The following is a 24,337-nucleotide window of genomic DNA, read 5'->3' on the forward strand; positions in this document are numbered from 1 at the left end:
TTTGTATGACCCCTGCAGTTCACTGATATCAAAGCACTGTACAGTAGTCTGCAAGGCCATGGCACATGGTGGACGAGAAATGTTGCCGATGTAATTTGAACAAATCTATAAAAAAAACAATATTCGTTCTTGTTACTACCACAAAACAAAGATCAGAGGATCGTAGTCGCCACTTTGAGACTAGTGTCATTAAGCATGAGAAACCTGTCTTCTGATTGGCTATTGTCAACCTCTTGTCAGTCATTCCATTGGTCGGTCAAAGTTCGCAAAAGGACGGTCTGACATGACCCATAATGGGATGTCCTCAGATCTTTGTTTAGTGATAGGAAGAACTAAGATCTGATTTTAATGAGATTGAATCTGAACGAATTGGTCTTAGAATTTATCTTTTTCAGCATAATTAAACGACGTGTATTTCCAAGGAACTGATGATATGTGTATCCTTGTGACTGAGACTTAGGCTTGATGCCGTTTAGAAGAGTGTTTCAGTGACATCACCCTGTGACAGTTGAATCTGAAGGAATGTCCCAGTGATGCTGGATTTTGAAATAAATTTATCACTTAGGTGAAACTCATGAACTCGGCTGTGATGCTGACAAACCTAGACACATAGTCAGGATAAGTCTAACCCACGATCATAGGATCCGGGAGGACTTAAGGATACAACTTGTGGCTTTTTTGAGGACTTTGCCCTCTGAAAGATTATGTTTATATATTGTTATTCAATATTTGTGTGAACACGAATAACCCAGTGGTCTCTGTCGGAACCTACAGGTTGAATGTTTCAAAATTCAAGAGTTGCGACATTCTCTATACCACAAGGGCTCACATTTTGGTAAACCTACCCTACCCTGGACTCATTCCCCTAGTTCTCGTGATCTCAGATTACCCGCCCTTGAGTTTCATTAGCCAATTTGATTTGCTATGCTACTCAATCTAACAGACCAATCAGAATGCGAGTTACAAAACCAGCCTCAATGTTGGGTTGACGATATCAACAACATGGCTGCCATGATTTTGATAGAGTTTGCGAGGAATCCAATATTGAAATCCTGACCCGCACGCAAAAGAAAGCACACAAAAATATTTTTGATTGAAAGGATGTCTCCATGTATTTTAAAACTGGCGGTCACTTTGGGTTCTAGGCAATAGGAGTTACCTCCCTTAGCCATTTACTTTTTTTCCTTATCTCAACGTTTAATTGGTTGGTAAAATCTTAATGAAAATCGAGGGCAGGTAACTTGAGATCTCGAGAACCACGGGAATGGATCCAGGGGTGAGTGTAGGTTACTGAAATGTGAACCCTGGAGATATGGAGGATGGAAGTGCCACAATCATGAAGCTTAGTTTATCGGAACCATGGTCATGCGGAAGAACAGGGTTAGAATAGGTCTTCAGCATCCAATGCTTGCCGTAAAAGGCGACTAACGTGTCCAGGCTCACTGACTTGGTTGATACATGTCATCGTATCCCAGTTGTGTGGATCGATGCTCATGATGTCAATTACTGTCTCGTCCAAACTTGATTATTTGCAGACCGCCGTAATATAGCTGGAATATTGCTGAGTGTGGTGTTTAACTACAAGCAAACAATGATGGTATTGTTTGTACCAGAGTCGATTGTTTACAGACCACTGTTGTATGACAGGAGTATTGCTGAGTGTGGTGTTAGGCAACACACAAACACTTACTTTTTTGTGAAATCTGTTTTAGGAGATAATCGAGACTGAATATTGTCTGGTGTTGAAATTGAATTTCACCTGTAAATGTTTTGGTTTTAGGAGAGTTTTGTAGAAGATGTGAAGATTTTGCTGAAAGTATTATGGCTGTTCCTGCCCCTGCCATTGTTCTGGGCATTGTTTGATCAGCAGGTAGGTAAACACTCACAGACCAATTATACCTGGGTGCCATTGTACAAAGCGATCTTAGCGCTAAGGTGAACGTAACTCCCATACCTTAACATAGATTAACGACAGTCATGGTGCTAAGGTTGTTTTGTACAACGACACCCTGGTCCATTAATCAAGAACCCATACAGGGATTTCCGGGCAGAATAGGTTGCCACAACACTGTGTTTATGTGACTGACCATAGAACTGGATGATGACTCTGTGTGGCCTGCCTTATTGTAGTTACCCCGGGTACTGCCTATATGGGCATGTAGAAAGGGTGCCTACCTTGAGTGTGGGGGCCGGTGGTTCGATTCCCGACTAGCCATACTTAAAGACGTTAAAAGATGGTACTTTTTTTTACCCTGTAAGGCACCTGGCATTGAGGAGATAGTACAAGGAATGGTCTACTCTGAATCAGTATACATGCACTATGCCCTAGACTAACATCTAGTCTCTGAAATGAACATATTTTACAGAAAAAACAGTGGTTTAATTATAGTTATAAAATAAAATGAAAAGGAGCCTAGAGATTTTCTTCATTTCCTCAAACTGCAGTAATCTAGACTTGCCAAATTTTATATATAGACTTGCATGGGCTGTATTGGATATATTTATTTCAGGGTCTGTATGGCAGACTAACTATGTCCGAGTGGGCCATGGTATATCTGTGGCCAGCACTATTGCACCCACACCGTAACCCACACCCACACCCACACCCACACCCACACCCACACCCACACCCACACCGGCACCCACACCGGCATTCATACCCACGCCCAAACAACGCACACACAGATGACTACTACTGCTCACATACACATAGCTGGAATTAAGCAGAAAACAACAATTACTTCCTCACTCATAAATAATTGTACCCTTGAAGATTCTGGGTAGAATTGGGTTTGCCATAAAAGGCAACTAATCTTGTCGTAAGAGGCGACTAAAGGGATCGGGTAGTGAGACTTGCTGACTTCGTTCATGTATGTCAGTGTATCCCATTTGTGTGGATTGATGCTCATGATTTCAATCACTGGATTGGCTGGTCTAGACTAAATTATTTGCAGACTGCCGTCATACAGGAATATTGCTGAGTGCTGCATTAAACAACAAACAAACAACCATAAACAACTGATGTTATTTTTATCCAAACTTTGCCCACTTCAACATGTTCAAAATAACTAACCTCAGTTCATTTATGTAGGAACAGGTCCCATCAACCCTTGCGTGGTGTAAGAGGCCACTGAATGCATCGGTTGGTCGTCTCAGGTTTTGCTTGCTTGCATGTTATAGCACCCTGATGACATGGTACGTTACTCATACTATCAATCACAGGTTTGTCTGGGACACATCCTGTCATATCAGGGGATAAAGCAGAGAGAATCATCAAACAACAAACATCTTTTATGAATTTTAGGACTTAGCATGGATCGATTAATGTGTCACTATGTGTTTCTTGTGAAACATTGTGCTTCGTTTTGTTTCAGGGCTCCAGATGGACGCTCCAGGCAGAAGAAATGGATGGGTCAATGGTAAAACTTATTCCACTGTATTGTAGTAGCTGTTCGTCTTTATTCAACTCCATGGAGGCAAATATAGGATATATATATAGGGTCATTATGGATGTGAATCCAGATAGTATGAGATGGCTACATGCCAAGGGAGATAATCCTGAACTGTCTGATCGCATTGGATTTGTTCATGGCATTATAAACAATGTTTTTTCTTGTGAAAAATGTTTAAGATTTAAAATTAAAATTAAAATATATTTTGTTAAATGTGAAAGCACTTGTTCTAAGAGAAAAGGAGGGCCTTAGCACTATTTTGTAGCTTGTTAAACTTGTTTCTTGTGTGATTTTCAGGGAAGCCTTGGGCGATTGAAACCAGACCAGTTTCAGGTATAGTTGTTGTGAATTGTTGTGAGTGTTGTTACAGTGTAATATACCAACAGTTGGGTGTTGTTACAGTGTAATATACCAACAGTTGGGTGTTGTTAGAATGTAATAAACCAACAGTTGGGTGTTGTTACAGTGTAATATACCAACAGTTGGGTGTTGTTACAGTGTAATATACCAATAGTTGTGTGTTGTTACAATGTAATATACCAACATGTGTGTGTTGTTACAATGTAATATACCAACAGTTGGGTGTTGTTACAGTGTAATATACCAATAGTTGTGTGTTGTTACAATGTAATATACCAACAGTTGGGTGTTGTTACAGTGTAATATACCAACAGATGAGTGTTGTTACAATGTATTATGCCAACAGTTGGGTGTTGTTACAATGTAATATACCAATAGTTGTGTGTTGTTACAATGTAATATACCAACAGATCAGTGATGTTACAATGTAATATACCAACAGTTGTGTTGTTACAGTGTAATATACCAACAGTTGTGTGTTGTTACAATGTAATATACCGACAGATGAGTGCTTTAACAATGTAATATACCAACAGATGAGTGTTGTTACAATGTAATATACCAACAGTTGTGTGTTGTTAGAATGTAATATGCCAACAGATGAGTGTTGTTAGAATGTAATATACCAACAGATGAGTGTTGCTACAATGTAATATACCAACAGTTGGGTGTTGGTACAATGTAATATGCCAACAGTTGGGTGTTGTTACAATGTAATATGCCAACAGATGAGTGTTGTTAGAATGTAATATACCAACAGATGAGTGTTGTTACAATGTAATATACCAACAGTTGGGTGTTGGTACAATGTAATATGCCAACAGTTGGGTGTTGTTACAATATGTCTGATGACCTCGCAGTTTTACTACATGTCTGATGATATCACAGTTATACATGTCTGATGACCTCACAGTTATACAACGTCTCTGATGGTCTCACAGTTATATGAGTCTGATGACCTCGCAGTTATACAACATGTCTGATGACCTCACAGTTATACAACATGTCTGATGACCTCACAGTTATACAACGTGTCTGATGACCTCACAGTTATACAACATGTCTGATGATTTGCTTGTTCTTGTTCTAGGTGTTGAACCCACTGCTGATCATCGTCCTCATCCCAGTATTTGAACACATCATCTATCCCCTGCTAGACTGCTGTAGACTGCCACACAGGTCAGTCCAGTGATAGAAACCATATATACACACAGACAGTCTTCATACAAAGGATGAGTTGAATAAGGGCGCAGTCCGGCCCACTGGAAATGTCCAATTACTCATAACTATAACTGGAATGAGTGAAAGAGTCTGATTCTCAGAACTTCAAGAGAAAATCTAAATATGAGCAAGTCCCAAGATTATATTTACTGTATGTACCGCTATCATATGACTGTACTGTTTGTACCTGCATCTTTACGTGGAGATTTGATACCTTGATAATGGCGGATGGTGTGACGTCTCTCTTCCAGGCCTCTGCAGCGGATGGTTGTGGGTATGAGCTTCGGTGTTCTAGCATTCATAGTCGCAGGACTTGTACAGATTAAACTAGATGTGAGTATCATCAAACAAGTCTGTGACATGGCTGCGTTTTTTTAACTGTCAGCTCAGATGTACCATCCATGCATAATATGTGAAACTTGACTTCAACATAAATAGGTTTTGTGGCACGATGTGTGTATGTGATGTGTAGCACCCCATGTGTATACACATACCCTGTGTGTGTGAGTGTATGTGTCTGTGTTTATGTATATGTGCGTGTGTGAGTGTGTAGGGGTGGATGTGTGTCTGTGTGTGTCTGTATCTCTGTGTTGGTGTGGGAATGTCTGTGTCTGTCAATTTGTGTCTTTGCGGGTGTCTGTGAGTGTGTCTGTGTGTATGTCTGTCTGTCTGTGAGTCTGTCTGTGTCTATGTGGTTGTGTCTGTCTGTGAGTCTGTGTCTATGTGGGTGTGTCTGAGTGTGTCTGTCTGTTTGTGAGTATGTCTGTGACTATGTGGGTGTGTCTGTGAGTCTGTCTGTGTCTATGTGGGTGTGTCTGTCTGTGTCTATGTAGGTGTGTCTGTCTGTGTCTATGTGGGTGTGTCTGTGTGTGTCTATGTAAGTGTGTCTGTCTGTGTCTATGTGGGTGTGTCTGTGAGTGTGTCTGTGTGTGTCTATGTAAGTCTGTCTGTCTGTGTCTATGTGGGTGTGTCTGTGAGTGTGTCTGTGTGTGTCTATGTAAGTCTGTCTGTCTGTGTCTATGTGGATGTGTCTTTGAGTGTGTCTGTCTGTCTGTCTATGTCTATGTGGGTGTGTCTGTCTGTCTATGTGGGTGTGTCTGTCTATGTCTATGTGGGTGTGGCTGTCTGTGTCTATGTAGGTGTGTCTGTCTGTGTCTATGTGGGCGTGTCTGTCTGTGTCTATGTGGGCGTGTTTGTCTGTGTCTATGTGGGCGTGTCTGCCTGTGTCTATGTAGGTGTGTCTATGAATGTGTCTGCCTGTGTCTATGTGGGTGATTCTGTGTCTATGTGCGTGTGTGGGTGTGTATCTGTGTTCCTGTCTCTGCGTGTCTATGCAGGTGTGTCTGAGTGTATATGCGTGCGAGTGTGTCTGTCTGTGCCTACAGAAAGATCAGTCAACAAACATTGTACGTTCCTTCAAGTGCAATATAGTTGATGTATCTGAGACAATCTGTGTGACATGTTCCAGGCCGGCAAGGAGGCACCCCTAGCCACGGGAGAATCTGGCATCACAGTCATCAACACAATCAAGTGCAATATCTCACTTACCTCCCCTTTCTATACTGGCAACATCAGCACCCACCAGGTGAGATCACTGAGCTTATTGTTACACACAAACCAATAAAGTGTTCCTTAAAGTATTCAAAGACCAAATGATCATTTGACACTGACCCTTTTGGCAGTGTCACTGAAAGTCAAGTGAGCCTATGTCTTTTCAAGGTGTCCGTGTCAAGCAGCTTTTTTACATTTTTGACATGTTGTCCGAAACTTCTTGGTTCACGAGGCTGAAATTTTGTGCATCTGATCCCAGCAATGCTGTCTGTAAATGCTGCTCACAGAGTTAGGGAACTCGTGAAGATCCGGGGTAGAATAGGTCTTCAGCAACCCATGCTTGCCCTAAAAGGCGACTGTGTTTGCCGTAAAAGGCGACTAATAGGATTGGGTGGTCAGGCTGGCTGATTTGGTTGATGCATGTCATCGGTCCCAATTGCATGGATCGATGCTCATGATGTCAATCACTGGACTGTCTGGTCCAGGCTCGATTATTTACAGACTGCCGTCATATAGATGGAATATTGCTGAGTGCAGCGTTAAACAACAAACAAACAAACGCGGAATGAGGGTCTGTTGGCCATGTGGCAAAATGGCCACCACTGCATTCATACTGACTATCTTATATTTGTCCAAGCCATTTTTGCATGTATGAAGAATCATTATGAAATTTAATAATCAGTAAGTATATGGAATATGATATACTGCAGGTTTTTTTCAAATTAGATCTCTGACCCAGTTATGAACATGTTTAAGAAGTTTGAATCCTATTGTCAATAAGGCCACTACAGCAGACATATTAAAAAATCTATTTATGGCAATTGCGTTGTCATTTTTTCCAAACAGTTTTGGGGCGGTCGGGTAGCCTAGTGGTTAAAGCGTTTGCTCTTCACGCCGGAGACCCGGGTTCGATTCCCGACATGGGTAAAATGTGTGAAGCCCATTTCTGGTGTCCCCCGCCGTGATATTGCTGGAATATTGCTAAAAGCGGCGTAAAACCATACTCACTCACTCCAAACAGTTTTGAATTTTGTGCATATGTAGTTGGCAGTGGGTTTCACACAGTTTTTTAACTTATTGTTTGCGTTTTGAAGGTAACCAATTGGACTTTGGTTCAAATGAGGATAGGTTTTTGTATAACTCATAAACTGTTCAATATTTCCGTATGATTTCTTGCATTATATTTTGTGGTGTTATGTTGAATCCCCTTCTCTCAGTATGCAGGTATGTACCGACATCAGAGCGGCAGCATGTCGGTGTCTGCCGCCTGTGAGCAGGACAAGACAAGCTCCGTGACGGACACCTTCCTGTTTGATGCAGCCACACCATACCGCATTGTCATCATGACGGATTCTCAAGGTCACATGACCTTGAAGCAGGCATGTGGTTGATAAGTTCATTTGTCATAGATTATTTTAGTCGTTTTGCTTAAAATAAGTCAAATTATCAAAATGCTAGGCTATTAATATTAAAAGTTTTGGTAGATATAATTGAATTTAAAACACTGAATTGTGTGAAAATCCAATGAGAGGCTTCATTATGAAACCCCTGGACAGCAAAATTTCAATGTAGAAATGATCTGATACGCCAACATCCAACTACCATATTCGACGTAATAAGCGCCCACGGCGATATTTGCTAATATATTGGCAAGTGAACAATCCCAATTAGCACCCCTTCCGATTAATCAATGTAAACAAGACTTATTTATTCGTGTATAATACGCACTCATGTGTTATATGCACCCTTAATTATGGGCAATTAAATTCTGGAAAAATATATCTGTCGTATATAAACAGTTCAGACCGTCAGCATGAACCACGAAATTTGTCTTTCAACTCTGTTTTTTTTCCACCAAAATAATATTCTAATAAGAGCACCCTATTTCTAATTTTGAGAGTGCCCTGGGCGGTTATTACGTCGAATACGATATTATTAAAGATTGTTGTTGATTTTAATCCATGTTCACAAGTTCAGCATTTTTGTCATATTGTCTCAATACAATCCCTTGATTACATTTTCATCAGCCATTTTCATTCCTGAAATTTTGTCCTTCAGTTCCTAGACAAAAGGACAAAACCCAGTAATGGACAGGCCGATGTCAGGTAACTATTACGTCATTTTGTCTTTACAAGTATTTGTCCCCATTTCAGGTTCATTTTTTAATGTTGGACATGACCGCCTCCGTGGTCTAGTGGTAGAGTGTCTGCCCGGAGAGCGGAAGGTCAGGAGTTCGATCCCTGACCGCGTCATACCAAAAGACGTTAAAAGATGGTACTTGTTGTTACCCTGTCTGGCGCTCGGCATTAAGGGGCTAAAACAAGGACTGGTCGGCTCGGAGTCAGTATACTGTGTCTGAGTGGGGTATTCATGTTAAAAATGGTATCTCAGTGAGCTAGCACTATGAATAGTACAAGCAGCCATACAAACACATACACGTACATGCATGTCGCTATATAAGTGCAATAATCTTGGACGCGACGTTAAACCCAATTTCATCTCACCTAATGGACATTGGCGCTGCTCGCTCGTCACACCGAAGGCCTGGGTTCGATTCCCCACATGGTTACTATACAATGGTGTCCCCCTGCCATGATATTGGTGGAATATTGCTACAAGTGGCATAAAACCATACTCACTCACTCATTCGAAGACTGTAACATCATTACGTCCATGCAGAGTGGCCAGCCATGGGTACAAGACGATGACTGGCCAGATGGATGGGTTCTAGAATGAGTGACGTTATATCTGTCCATGATTGTTCCAGTGTTGTCAGCAACCTGCCATATACCAACAGTTCCCAAAGAGTCAGACTGGTGCCAATGAAAGAGAAGGAGGTGGCAGGGACGCCTGTCTACCTCAACATCAGCCGAGACAACGCTACTGCGTACACTAGCATGGAGCCAGCAGTGTGAGTTAACATCTAATTGAGGGGGAAGACATTAGGGCTGGGACGATACACCAACTGTGCGATCCGATACGTATCACGATACCTTGCTCACGATCAGATATGTATCATGATACTTGCATGTGCTCTTATCTGTTTTTCACAGACAAGATGGCCAAATACCTGGCACACCAACAATTTACAGTTGGCAGTGTCAAGTATGGCGCAATAGATGAAAATATTTATGTTTTCACTCCTCATTTTCACTAGTAAGTAGTGTTTGGTGTAACATTATTTGTAGAATAAACTTAAGGTAAGCATCGATATTTTTTACTTTGTGCGCGATTGTGATTGATACTTGCACCGAGAAGTGGAAAAGCGCGATCCACCGATGCATCAATGTATCGTCCAATTACTGAAGACGGTAGTACCTGAACGTCAGCCGAACCAACCTTTACAATTTCAGCGAAATTATCACCATATCATGAACCAAATTTCGCAATATGATTAAGTGAAATATATTACAAATTTTATCACCAGTAATTTAAGCTTGACCTTGCTCCAGCATTGAGAACAATACATCTAAATAATAATCCCTAGTTTGAGCTAGTGGTGCAAACTTTTACACAATTTAAAGAGTACCAGCAGCAAAAGATGATATGTGATATGAGCCTTTGATCAGCAAGGGATAAACAAATGTACACTTGTACACAGTGCAGGAGTTTACCTAGACATGCTCAGAGGCTGATATTCAGCCCCCAAATCTGCAGCAAATGTCAATACAAATTCCATGATTGGAAACAACATTGTAGTTATAATAAATGCAACAAAAACCATTCTGTATTCATAAGAAATCTCTGTAAAAAGCTGATTTGATTGTATGATTCCGACTATCATGTCACAAACACATGCAAAGGCAAGAAAATTGTTAACCCTGAAGAAACACGTTAACGAATGGTACAAATCAAAATAAGGAATTGCATGTGACATTATTTTTGTCACTGATGCATCAAATTTGGAAATGTCCTCCACATGTCTACCACATGCATACCACTTATTGAAAGCTTTACTTGAATGTTTATAACTAATGTGATGGTTTTGTAAGGTGATGTGTATTTCATTGATAACAGGACCAATATAGAGGAAGAGGCTTCAATGCTTAGTTTAACATTACTGCATTGAATGCAGTGTTGATTACAATGTTAAAATACTTCTGAATTCAGGAAAATAAAAACTTTAATAAAATCCAATTTATCAACGATGTAATTTTCCCCAGTTTTCCTGCCAGCAGCACTTAATTTGGAATCCTAAATACATCCGTGGTGTGTGTAGTATGTAGTGACAGGGAGAGTCCATGTTGCAGGTACAAGGTGTCCCTCCCGCTACAGACCCCAGGGGACACATGGAAGGACCAGGCAGGCTTGGTGACAGTGCTGTCCGGGGCCACATACACCCTGGCCCTTGTCAACAAAAACTCTGCCGCGGACTTTAACGATGAGGTAAGACCCGAGATTTCACTAACTGCCACTCTACCGCAGACTTTAACGATGAGGTCAGACCCGAGTCTTCACTAAAGGAAACACTGCCACAGACTTCAACAATGAGGTAAGACCGAAGCCTTCACCAACTGCCACTCTGCCGCAGACTTTAACGATGAGGTAAGACCCGAGATTTCACCAATGGAAACACTGCCACAGACTTCAACAATGAGGTAAGACCCAAGCCTTCACTAATGGAAACTCTGTGCAGACTTCAACAATGAGGTAAGACCGAAGCCTTCACCAACTGCCACTCTGCCGCAGACTTTAACGATGAGGTAAGACCCGAGATTTCACCAACGGAAACACTGCCACGAACTTCAATGATGAGGCAAGACAATCTTCTGTTCTAGGTGTACTTGACAATCTTCTGTTCTAGGTGTACTTGACAATCTTCTGTTCTAGGTGTACTTGACAATCTTCTGTTCTAGGTGTACTTGACAATCTTCTGTTCTAGGTGTACTTGACAATCTTCTGTTCTAGGTGTACATGACAATCTTCTGTTCTAGGTGTACATGACAATCTTCTGTTCTAGGTGTATATGACAATCTTCTGTTCTAGGTGTACATGACAATCTTCTCTTCTAGGTGTACATGACAATCTTCTCTTCTAGGTGTACTTGACAATCTTCTGTTCTAGGTGTACATGACAATCTTCTGTTCTAGGTGTACATGACAATCTTCTGTTCTAGGTGTACATGACAATCTTCTGTTCTAGGTGTACTTGACAATCTTCTGTTCTAGGTGTACTTGACAATCTTCTGTTCTAGGTGTACTTGACAATCTTCTGTTCTAGGTGTACATGACAATCTTCTGTTCTAGGTGTACTTGACAATCTTCTGTTCTAGGTGTACTTGACAATCTTCTGTTCTAGGTGTACTTGACAATCTTCTGTTCTAGGTGTACTTGACAATCTTCTGTTCTAGGTGTACATGACAATCTACTGTTCTAGGTGTACTTGACAATCTTCTGTTCTAGGTGTACTTGACAATCTTCTGTTCTAGGTGTACTTGACAATCTTCTGTTCTAGGTGTACTTGACAATCTTCTGTTCTAGGTGTACTTGACAATCTTCTGTTTTAGGTGTACATGACAATCTTCTGTTCTAGGTGTACTTGACAATCTTCTGTTCTAGGTGTACTTGACAATCTTCTGTTCTAGGTGTACATGACAGTCTTCTGTTCTAGGTGTACATGACAATCTTCTGTTCTAGGTGTACATGACAATCTTCTGTTCTAGGTGTACTTGACAATCTTCTGTTCTAGGTGTACTTGACAATCTTCTGTTCTAGGTGTACATGACAATTTTCTGTTCCAGGCGGATCTGACAATCTTCTGTTCTAGGTGTACATGACAATCTTCTGTTCTAGGTGTACATGACAATTTTCTGTTCCAGGCGGATGTGACAATCTTCTGTTCTAGGTGTACTTGACAATCTTCTGTTCCAGGTGTACTTGACAATCTTCTGTTCCAGGTGTACTTGACAATCTTCTGTTCTAGGTGTACTTGACAATCTTCTGTTCTAGGTGTACATGACAGTCTTCTGTTCTAGGTGTACATGACAATCTTCTGTTCTAGGTGTACTTGACAATCATCTGTTCTAGGTGTACTTGACAATCTTCTGTTCTAGGTGTACTTGACAATCTTCTGTTTTAGGTGTACATGACAATCTTCTGTTCTAGGTGTACTTGACAATCTTCTGTTCTAGGTGTACTTGACAATCTTCTGTTCTAGGTGTACATGACAATTTTCTGTTCCAGGCGGATGTGACAATCTTCTGTTCTAGGTGTACATGACAATCTTCTGTTCTAGGTGTACTTGACAATCTTCTGTTCTAGGTGTACTTGACAATCTTCTGTTCTAGGTGTACTTGACAATCTTCTGTTCTAGGTGTACATGACAATCTTCTGTTCCAGGCGGATGTGACAATCTTCTGTTCTAGGTGTACTTGACAATCTTCTGTTCTAGGTGTACTTGACAATCTTCTGTTCTAGGTGTACTTGACAATCTTCTGTTCCAGGCGGATGTGACAATCTTCTGTTCTAGGTGTACTTGACAATCTTCTGTTCTAGGTGTACTTGACAATCTTCTGTTCTAGGTGTACATGACAATCTTCTGTTCCAGGCGGATGTGACAATCTTCTGTTCTAGGTGTACTTGACAATCTTCTGTTCTAGGTGTACTTGACAATCTTCTGTTCTAGGTGTACTTGACAATCTTCTGTTCTAGGTGTACTTGACAGTCTTCTGTTCTAGGTGTACTTGACAATCTTCTGTTCTAGGTGTACATGACAGTCTTCTGTTCTAGGTGTACTTGACAATCTTCTGTTCTAGGTGTACTTGACAATCTTCTGTTCTAGGTGTACTTGACAATCTTCTGTTCTAGGTGTACTTGACAATCTTCTGTTCTAGGTGTACTTGACAATCTTCTGTTCTAGGTGTACTTGACAATCTTCTGTTCTAGGTGTACATGACAGTCTTCTGTTCTAGGTGTACTTGACAATCTTCTGTTCTAGGTGTACTTGACAATCTTCTGTTCTAGGTGTACTTGACAATCTTCTGTTCTAGGTGTACTTGACAATCTTCTGTTCTAGGTGTACTTGACAATCTTCTGTTCTAGGTGTACTTGACAATCTTCTGTTCTAGGTGTACTTGACAATCTTCTGTTCTAGGTGTACTTGACAATCTTCTGTTCTAGGTGTACATGACAGTCTTCTGTTCTAGGTGTACTTGACAATCTACTGTTCTAGGTGTACATGACAGTCTTCTGTTCTAGGTGTACTTGACAATCTTCTGTTCCAGGCGGATGTGACAATCTTCTGTTCTAGGTGTACTTGACAATCTTCTGTTCCAGGCGGATGTGACAGTCTTCTGTTCTAGGTGTACTTGACAATCTTCTGTTCTAGGTGTACTTGACAATCTTCTGTTCTAGGTGTACTTGACAATCTTCTGTTCTAGGTGTACTTGACAATCTTCTGTTCTAGGTGTACTTGACAATCTTCTGTTCCAGGCGGATGTGACAGTCTTCTGTTCTAGGTGTACTTGACAATCTTCTGTTCTAGGTGTACTTGACAATCTTCTGTTCTAGGTGTACTTGACAATCTTCTGTTCTAGGTGTACTTGACAATCTTCTGTTCTAGGTGTACTTGACAATCTTCTGTTCTAGGTGTACTTGACAATCTTCTGTTCCAGGCGGATGTGACAGTCTTCTGTTCTAGGTGTACTTGACAATCTTCTGTTCTAGGTGTACTTGACAATCTTCTGTTCTAGGTGTACTTGACAATCTTCTGTTCTAGGTGTACTTGACAATCTTCTGTTCTAGGTGTACTTGACAATCTTCTGTTCTAGGTGTACTTGACAATCTTCTGTTCTAGGTGTACTTGACAATCTTCTGTTCTAGGTGTACTTGACAATCTTCTGTTCTAGGTGTACTTGACAATCTTCTGTTCTAGGTGTACTTGACAATCTTCTGTTCTAGGTGTACTTGACAATCTTCTGTTCTAGGTGTACTTGACAATCTTCTGTTCTAGGTGTACTTGACAATCTTCTGTTCTAGGTGTACTTGACAATCTTCTGTTCTAGGTGTACTTGACAATCTTCTGTTCTAGGTGTACTTGACAATCTTCTGTTCTAGGTGTACTTGACAATCTTCTGTTCCAGGTGTACTTGACAATCTTCTGTTCTAGGTGTACTTGACAATCTTCTGTTCTAGGTGTACTTGACAATCTTCTGTTCTAGGTGTACTTGACAATCTTCTGTTCTAGGTGTACTTGACAATCTTCTGTTCTAGGTGTACATGACAATCTACTGTTCTAGGTGTACTTGACAATCTTCTCTTCTAGGTGTACTTGACAATCTTCTGTTCTAGGTGTACTTGACAATCTTCTGTTCCAGGCGGATGTGACAATCTTCTGTTCTAGGTGTACATGACAATCTTCTGTTCTAGGTGTACTTGACAATCTTCTGTTCCAGGTGTACTTGACAATCTTCTGTTCTAGGTGTACTTGACAATCTTCTGTTCTAGGTGTACTTGACAATCTTCTGTTCTAGGTGTACTTGACAATCTTCTGTTCTAGGTGTACTTGACAATCTTCTGTTCTAGGTGTACATGACAATCTTCTGTTCTAGGTGTACTTGACAATCTTCTGTTCTAGGTGTACTTGACAATCTTCTGTTCTAGGTGTACTTGACAATCTTCTGTTCTAGGTGTACATGACAATCTTCTGTTCTAGGTGTACTTGACAATCTTCTGTTCTAGGTGTACTTGACAATCTTCTGTTCTAGGTGTACTTGACAATCTTCTGTTCTAGGTGTACTTGACAATCTTCTGTTCTAGGTGTACTTGACAATCTTCTGTTCTAGGTGTACTTGACAATCTTCTGTTCTAGGTGTACTTGACAATCTTCTGTTCTAGGTGTACTTGACAATCTTCTGTTCTAGGTGTACTTGACAATCTTCTGTTCTAGGTGTACTTGACAATCTTCTGTTCTAGGTGTACTTGACAATCTTCTGTTCCAGGCGGATGTGACAGTCTTCTGTTCTAGGTGTACTTGACAATCTTCTGTTCTAGGTGTACTTGACAATCTTCTGTTCTAGGTGTACTTGACAATCTTCTGTTCTAGGTGTACTTGACAATCTTCTGTTCCAGGCGGATGTGACAATCTACTGTTCTAGGTGTACTTGACAATCTTCTGTTCTAGGTGTACTTGACAATCTTCTGTTCTAGGTGTACTTGACAATCTTCTGTTCTAGGTGTACTTGACAATCTTCTGTTCTAGGTGTACTTGACAATCTTCTGTTCTAGGTGTACTTGACAATCTTCTGTTCCAGGCGGATGTGACAATCTACTGTTCTAGGTGTACTTGACAATCTTCTGTTCTAGGCGTACTTGACAATCTTCTGTTCTAGGTGTACTTGACAATCTTCTGTTCTAGGTGTACTTGACAATCTTCTGTTCTAGGTGTATATGACAATCTTCTGTTCTAGGTGTACTTGACAATCTTCTGTTCTAGGTGTACTTGACAATCTTCTGTTCTAGGTGTACTTGACAATCTTCTGTTCTAGGTGTACTTGACAATCTTCTGTTCTAGGTGTACTTGACAATCTTCTGTTCCAGGCGGATGTGACAATCTACTGTTCTAGGTGTACTTGACAATCTTCTGTTCTAGGCGTACTTGACAATCTTCTGTTCTAGGTGTACTTGACAATCTTCTGTTCTAGGTGTACTTGACAATCTTCTGTTCTAGGTGTACTTGACAATCTTCTGTTCTAGGTGTACTTGACAATCTTCTGTTCCAGGCGGATGTGACAATCTACTGTTCTAGGTGTACTTGACAATCTTCTGTTCTAGGCGTACATGACAATCTTCTGTTCTAGGTGTACTTGACAATCTTCTGTTCTAGGTGTACTTGACAATCTTCTGTTCTAGGCGGATGTGACAGTCTTCTGTTCTAGGTGTACATGACAATCTTCTGTTCTAGGTGTACTTGACAATCTTCTGTTCTAGGTGTACTTGACAATCTTCTGTTCTAGGTGTACTTGACAATCTTCTGTTCTAGGTGTACTTGACAATCTTCTGTTCTAGGTGTACTTGACAATCTTCTGTTCTAGGTGTACTTGACAATCTTCTGTTCTAGGTGTACTTGACAATCTTCTGTTCTAGGTGTACTTGACAATCTTCTGTTCTAGGTGTACTTGACAATCTTCTGTTCTAGGTGTACTTGACAATCTTCTGTTCCAGGCGGATGTGACAGTGTACCAGGGTCTGGCTGAAAATCAGGTGTCCATGTTCCTGCTAGTTCCACAGTATGTCATCATCACGATCGGGGAGGTCCTCTTCTCCGTCACTGGCCTGTCCTTTGCATATTCTCAGGTAGGAGTCCATAACCTGATTCTCTTTGTATCAGCAGAGATCGGAATTTAGTTTTCATTGTTGTTTTGTGCAACTAGTTCACTCATACGAAACAAAAAGGTGGATAAACTGCATCTTTATTACAATTAGGAGCGACATTTCATTGTAGGTTCTAACACTATTATTAGGGGGCACGGGTGGCCCAGTCGTCTAAGGCGCCGCGATTCGCTGTGCAGAGTTGCGTCCCTTGGGCACGCCAGAAACCTATGATTGTGGGTTCGAATCCCGGTTCGCCCCAATTATGTTTCTAGGTTTGTCAGCACCATACCCGTGCTCGTGGGTTTCACCGAAGTGGTAAACGTCTGAGACCTGCATCACTTCGGGCTTTCCTCCCACATTAAGCTGACACGCCGCGATATAACTGGAATACTGTTCAAAGCGGCGTAAAACCCAACTCACTCACTCACTCACTCACTCTAACACTATTAACCCATAAGTGTTAGAACCTACATCACCCCTAACTGTAATAAAGAAATTGTTCACCCATATATCTTCTCCTTACTTAGTACTCCAACTTCTCAATGACTCTCAAAGAAGCCATACAAAACACTTTTCCTTCACATACTGCACTAACCCTAATACGTTGTAGGGACTAAAGGTGTCTCATTATGTATTTTATTTTTCAGTAATTCATTATAAGCATTATAATAGTTGTTCCACTGTTTTTATCACCATGGCAATAATGTAGGGGGATATAGTCATCAAATGATCTGTCCGTCTGTCGTGCCATCCGAATTATGTTTCTGGAGCATGATTTGAAAACTATGAACAATGTTTCATTGCAGCTTGGTACATGTGTTAAGGGGCTCTTGCTATTGTGGGGGGGGGGGGGGCTTGTCATCGTTTGCAACGAGGACTTTAGCAATGTGATGTCATAAAACACATTGGCACAAATTATTGAAGATGCCTGGTACCTATGTATCTGAAGGCTCCAAATGGCCTCCTTCATCAACCCTGGTACCTATGTATCTGTAGGCTCAAAATGGCCTCCTTCGTCAACCCTGGTACCTATGTATCTGAAGGCTCCAAATGGCCTCCATTGACAACCCTGGTATCTATGTATCTGAAGGCTCCAAATGGCCTCCATTGACAACCCTGGTACCTATGTATCTGTAGGCTCCAAATGGCCTCCATAGTCAACCCTGGTATCTATGTATCTGAAGGCTCCAAATGGCCTCCATTGACAACCCTGGTACCTATGTATCTGTAGGCTCAAAATGGCCTCCTTCATCAACCCTGGTACCTATGTATCTGTAGGCTCAAAATGGCCTCCTTCGTCAACCCTGGTACCTATGTATCTGAAGGCTCCAAATGGCCTCCATTGACAACCCTGGTATCTATGTATCTGAAGGCTCCAAATGGCCTCCATTGACAACCCTGGTATCTATGTATCTGAAGGCTCCAAATGGCCTCCATTGACAACCCTGGTATCTATGTATCTGAAGGCTCCAAATGGTCTCCATAGTAACACTTAGTATGTCTTTGTCTGTAGGCTCCCAATGGCCTGAAGTCGGTGGTGCAGGCTGCATGGTTGCTGACAACAGCGGTGGGGGATCTGGTCGTCGTCATTGTTGCCGAGGTGCAGCTGCTGCCCAGCCAGGTGAGCTAAACTAGAGAACTCCGCTTCAGCTTCAGGGTTAGAATAGGTCCAAACAAGAGATACTCGTCATACGAGGCAGGTGAATGGATCAGGTTGTCAAACTCTGTGACTATTTTATCGAAAAAATATATATTCTTGGAATAAATGATTATGCTTCAGACTAATAAAAGAAATATTAAGTTTCTGCCACAAAATATACATTGTTGCAAAATGATTTTTAAAAAGTGTGCATGGTTCAAATGAAAAAAGATCTGGTTTTGCAGCTGAAGCTGAAAAAAAGTCTAGTCTCCCTACAGAATCCCAGGGCCCCTCCCAGAATATCAAATGATCAGTCCTTTACTCAGTCAATATATGGAATACTATTTGTTTGTTTACCTAGTTATTAAAGATAGCTGTATTTAATGGTGGCTGTTTGCTGTGTTTAGACTGCAGAATTCTTCCTGTTTGCTGCTCTCATGGGTGTTGCCACAATCATCTTCTCCATCATGACGCTGTTCTATAAATACCTGTATGTCACATCATCAGCCAGTGGGAGTGACACTGACGAGGCCGGACTGGTGGATGAGGACAAGGAGGAGATACCGCTCAAAGATAAGGATGGCAAACAAGCATAAGTTACATCACTGGAAGATAAGGACAATTGCAAAAATACGGATACATTTGATAAGGATAACAAACATGTCCTAAGGGATATAACACTCAATGATAGGGATTGAACAATGTTATAACAAATATGGATATATCACTGGAAGATAAGGATAACAAACAAGTATGTTATAATGGATATAACTCACAAAGATAGGTGGTGTAACCTTGTTACCATGGTTACAGGAACATGGACATCTTGTTTTAAAATTAGCATGGGAGCATTAGATTGATGTTAGAGGAAATAGAATCTTGTCTTCTGGAAGAAACTATTCAAAATACCGTTCTAACTCTCCTAATTATACTGGCGTTCATGGAAAGCCACTCTCAAAGCATATATGAAAACTACAAAGGTTGCCTGATGCTTTGTTTTTTTCATGTGGACATTTTTTCCATTCACAATGACAAGGCCACACTTGATCATATAACGGGTCACAGATTTTTGGAGTAGGTTAACTTTGAAACTGTACTTTGCATTAAATATCAAAATATATATTTTGGGGGCATTTTTTTATTTTATTTATTTTTATTTTTTATAGTTTTTGGGGAGACCATAGATGCTATATCTGTGAAGGAAATAGGACATTTGGCATCAGTTTAATGTTACAAGTATTAATTTCTATTCTCTTCATTAGAAGGTTTGCTGTGACTGTCTACTTTTCTATGCATTTTACCATTTTCGTCAGAACTTTGTATTTGTAGTTCTATTTTTCCTAATTCAGCAAAAAGAGCGCATCCTGGCAAATGAAAAATAATTTGAATTATGAGGTCAAATTATTCATAAACTTAAGTGTGGCCTAAATGTACTGTCAGTTGTGTTGTACATCTAGATGCCTGCAGTAATTATATGCAAGTTCTGTACGGGTGTGGGGATCAGAGTTGATGACTTGTAGGAACAGGGGAACAGCTTGGTGTTGTAGGAATCTAGGAGGGGCGAGGGATGTGGCGGTGGCCGGTGGGCGGAAGTCCCGTGGGTGGAAGTCCGGTGTGTACACTGCCCATTCTGAGTTTGTTTGTTTGTTTGTTTGTTTGTTTGTTTGATGTTTAACGCCGCAACCAGCAATATTCAAGCTATATGACAGCGGTCTATAAATAATCGAGTTTGGACCAGACATTCCAGTGAATGACATCATGAGCATCAATCTACGCAAGTGTATATTAATTAGTTAATTTAGTTAGAGTCAAATCAAAATATTTTCCTCTCGATGGATTAACTAAGACTTTTAGTATAGTGTTCACTGATGTTGACTGAGTACAAAACAGCTGGATTTATTTCTGTTGCAATTTGTTTAGGGTCAAACTCTATTTCTCCTGGCCTATTGCTGGAATATCGCAGTGTAAAACGCACTCACTCACTCACTGACTCTTCAATCAAGTGGGCAGTGATTGTAAGTACCTGAGATTAGTTGGGTTGATCCTGTTTATCCATGGTTGCAATGCCACACGTGTATCAGAGTGGACATATGGATGCTGATGTACATGGCTTGAGATTATGGTTGTGAATGTTTTGTTCCAGATATTTGTAGTATTATGTGAATGTGTTTACACTGAGTTCATGCCTGAATCATGTTGTATGTACGTATATTCTGAATGATCTCATTTGATAGATTGTTGACCAGTCTTATTAAAACAGATCTTAGTTCTTGCTACCGCTCAACAAAGGCCTGAGGATATTACAGGTCATTTCTTTGACCCACCAATGAAATGACTAACAAGAAGTTGACATTAGCCAATAAGAAAGCAGTTTTCTCGAGCTTTACAGCAAGTTTCAAACTGGCACTTGCATGCTACACAACGCTTTGAACAATTTTTTGACAGAGTTTTCGATTCAAAAGATTAAAACTTAACAAAGGAACATTCTGGAATGTTTAATAGATGGCCTAGATTGTATGGCAGTACTTCCCACGGACTATACAAAGTCTCTTCCATGCCAATGTTTATCCCACTGAAGAGAGAGACAAATGATGTTTTGACGGAATCAGTCGTACAATCCACAACTGTCGTTAGGAATACACCGTGTTAACCTTTTCGAGGTTGCATGATTAACACATTCTGACCGCCCCTTTCCTGATGTGATAAGCAATCTTTGTTTAGCAGTAGAAAGAACCAAGATCTGAATTGAATAAGATTGGATTGTTCACAGATATAGTCACTAAGAATGAAGCCTGTTTAACTGGTACAGAGAAAAACATGGTGTGATATTTAATGACATCTATACATTAATATTCTTTTTATCAACTTTGTTTTATAGGTAGTTTAAATGGCATAGTTATACACATTCAATAAGCATAATATTGTATAAATATATTATATTTGTAAATAGGAAAGATTTGATAGAAATCTATCTATGGTATTGGAGCAGTACGGTGGCCAGGTTGAGTGTACACTCATCACACTGAAAGTCTGGGTTTGATTCTCCACATATAATGCCCTCTCCTTCACTGCCTGGAATCTCACTGGGAGCCTTGCTAACTCCTCTTTTGTGCCTGTAAGCATGACGTTTACAGCATAGCCTTTTTATACTGTTCTGTAAGGATGCCAGACTCTTCACTTGTTTCCGGGGGCATTGGTGGCCCAGTCGTCTAAGGTGCCGCGATTCTGAGACCTGCATCACTTCGGGCTTTCCTCCCACATTAAGCTGACACGCCGCGATATAACTGGAATACTGTTAAAAGCGGCGTTATACCAAACTCACTCACTCACTCACTCACTCACTTGTTTCCCTTTTACGCCTGTTTATTGGCTATGTTCTATATTGCCACAGTTTTAGGGAACAGTTGTACAGCCTTCGAATTTACGAAATTCACGCTTGTCTGCTGGCCCAAGGCTAGTAAGTTGTGCTGAGGACAAGTGGAAATCCAAAGATGATGGTCCTCTCTGATTTGTAGCATTTTAGGGCAATAATTCTGAACCAGTTCTCAATGCTTCAGTTTGACTTGGGCCTGTGGGCATGGCTGCTATGGAACATGTTTTCAGGAAATATTGCTGTTTGTGCGATGTATTCTGAGTGTTCATTGGTCGGACCATTCTCTGGTTTTATTCTCGCTGGATCCAGGCAGTGGCCTGATTCGTGGTTTATAAATAGCAGCTCAACCAGAAAGCGGTTGTATGTGTTGACGATGATGGAGGAGTACAATGTACACAAACCCCTGAAGTATTGACAATGGTAGAAACTGTCAAATATGTGTAAATACTAGGGCTGGGACGGGTTACTCGGGTACTTGGGTCGGGTGGGTCCTGATTAGGACCCGGGTCCCACAGGACTACACAAACCCGTGGTTAGTCACGTGATATTTTGTTTAATGATAAACAGTATCTAATACTCTATGTTTAAACTACAAGTCACTAATGTTCGCAGTTCTTCCTGACTACTACGCCCATTCCTTCTGACTTTTATATGTTTGAATAAAAAAAATTCAGTCAACTTCTGTGTATACACCAGATCGTTTCATGCATGTATCTAAACACATTTTACCAGAGCTACATCAAACGTTTCTCAATCGGACATTTTGTACCTACTTCTTGAGACCTACAGAAGGTACCCGGGTAGGGTCGGGTAATAGGGGGGTGGGTACCCGGATAGTAAATTTGGACTCGTCCCAGCCCTAGTAAATACAGTTGTTCAGGATTGAAATGTTGGAAGGTAGCCTAGTGGTTAAAGTAGTTGATCGTCATGCCAAAGACCCAGGTTCGATTCCCCACATGGGTACAAAGTGTGAAGCCTATTTCTGGTGTCCCCCGCTGTGATATTGCTTGAATATTGCTAAAAGCAGGTAAAACCAAACTCACTCACTCACTGTAGATATCCAGTTGGAAGTGGTTATGTTGAAATATCTATTCCTGGCCAAAAATTATAACAGTGTTCGTGATCCATCAATCATGTTTTAATTAGTTGTATATTTGATTTTACAAGGAAAACATGATTCACTCGACAGGCAAACTGCAATCTCATTAAAATCAGATCACGGTAGCGAGCATTAAGATCTGAGTTTAATATTGGGCAAACTGCAATGTCAAACTCGCTGGACCAGTGAAATGTATTTTTCAGTCTTAAATCACATGACCAATCACCAACCAGTCACAGTGTTATGATTAGTGGGGCTTTTATCAATTACAGAATATATCTATTTTACTGTAGACTTGACACAAGAATATAGGCAACACCCACCTTTAAGCCCCAAGTATATTTATATACAGTGTATATTGTAAATTATGTAGTCATAATTATTCTGTTGTATTGTAAATTATGTAGTCATAATTATTCTGTTGTACATGTGTAATTATATGGACATAATGTATGTGAATTGTCTATATTTTCTATATAATTAAAGGTGTTATTAGGGTAGTTTTTGGTATGATGAGATGAAAAGTGTGTCTGTATTCATGGTCCAATGAAACAGCCTTCACGTTGTTCGTTCAATATGTTTTTCCAAAACTGCCATGTTGTATTATATGCGCTTCCAGACATTCTTCTCAAGACTTGACTTAAAACCAAGCAGCTTATATTTCACATTCCAAGTTAGAACTTATTGATGTACGTTCAGTGATGGACAAGACCAAGGGAACACAAAGTTATTGCATATTTAATTTATGTTTACTGCTGTGTTCAATAAAATGTTCAAATCAACAAAATATTCCTACAAGCCACAACAAATACTTATATTTTGACTGAATGTTTTTTAACATAACTGTTTGCACAGATTGTGTGCATTCATCAGGATAAAGGCAGTTGAGTTTTTGGGGTTTATTTTTGCAAGCTCAGCGGAATTTGGAATTGTTTTTGAGCCTTGTCTAATGTCTCATGGGGTACTTGAAACGTCTCCATTATCTTCATGCACATCACGGGGGCACGGGTGGCCCAGTCGTCCAAGGCGCCGCTATTCGCTGTGCAGAGTTGCATCCCTTGGGCACGCCAGAAACCTATGATTGTGGGTTCGAATCCCGGTTCACCCCAATTATGTTTCTAGGTGTTGTCAGCACCATACCCGTGCTCGTGGGTTTCACAGAATGAGTAAATGTCTGAGACCTGCAGCACTTTGGGATTTAACCCACATTAAGCTGACACGCTGTGGTATAACTGGAATGTTGTTAAAAGCGGCATTAAACCCAACTCACTCACTCACTCACTCACTCATGCACATCACATTTACATGTTTGATGGGTACATGCCCTTTGGT

General features: G+C 40.6%; 1 protein-coding gene across 2 annotated transcripts in view; it reads left to right on the forward strand.

Annotated features, from left to right (window-relative positions):
• Positions 1–21,753, forward strand: part of LOC124110992 (solute carrier family 15 member 1-like) — a 52,987-nt gene extending 31,234 nt beyond the window's left edge. For both annotated transcript variants that reach the window (XM_048381801.1, XM_048381800.1), the window contains 13 exons: positions 1,781–1,870; positions 3,375–3,419; positions 3,750–3,785; positions 4,903–4,991; positions 5,285–5,366; positions 6,502–6,618; positions 7,802–7,963; positions 8,643–8,689; positions 9,352–9,495; positions 10,835–10,970; positions 16,745–16,876; positions 18,408–18,515; positions 18,941–21,753. In XM_048381801.1, the coding sequence (XP_048237758.1) occupies positions 1,781–1,870; positions 3,375–3,419; positions 3,750–3,785; positions 4,903–4,991; positions 5,285–5,366; positions 6,502–6,618; positions 7,802–7,963; positions 8,643–8,689; positions 9,352–9,495; positions 10,835–10,970; positions 16,745–16,876; positions 18,408–18,515; positions 18,941–19,129 (1,377 nt within the window). In that variant the 3' untranslated portion in view covers positions 19,130–21,753. The remainder of the gene's footprint in view (positions 1–1,780; positions 1,871–3,374; positions 3,420–3,749; positions 3,786–4,902; positions 4,992–5,284; positions 5,367–6,501; positions 6,619–7,801; positions 7,964–8,642; positions 8,690–9,351; positions 9,496–10,834; positions 10,971–16,744; positions 16,877–18,407; positions 18,516–18,940) is intronic.
• Positions 21,754–24,337: the final 2,584 nt, after the last annotated feature.

This window comes from Haliotis rufescens, unplaced genomic scaffold (genome assembly GCF_023055435.1).
Source record: "Haliotis rufescens isolate VD_foot unplaced genomic scaffold, xgHalRufe1.0.p SCAF_4, whole genome shotgun sequence".
Lineage (NCBI taxonomy): Eukaryota > Metazoa > Mollusca > Gastropoda > Lepetellida > Haliotidae > Haliotis > Haliotis rufescens.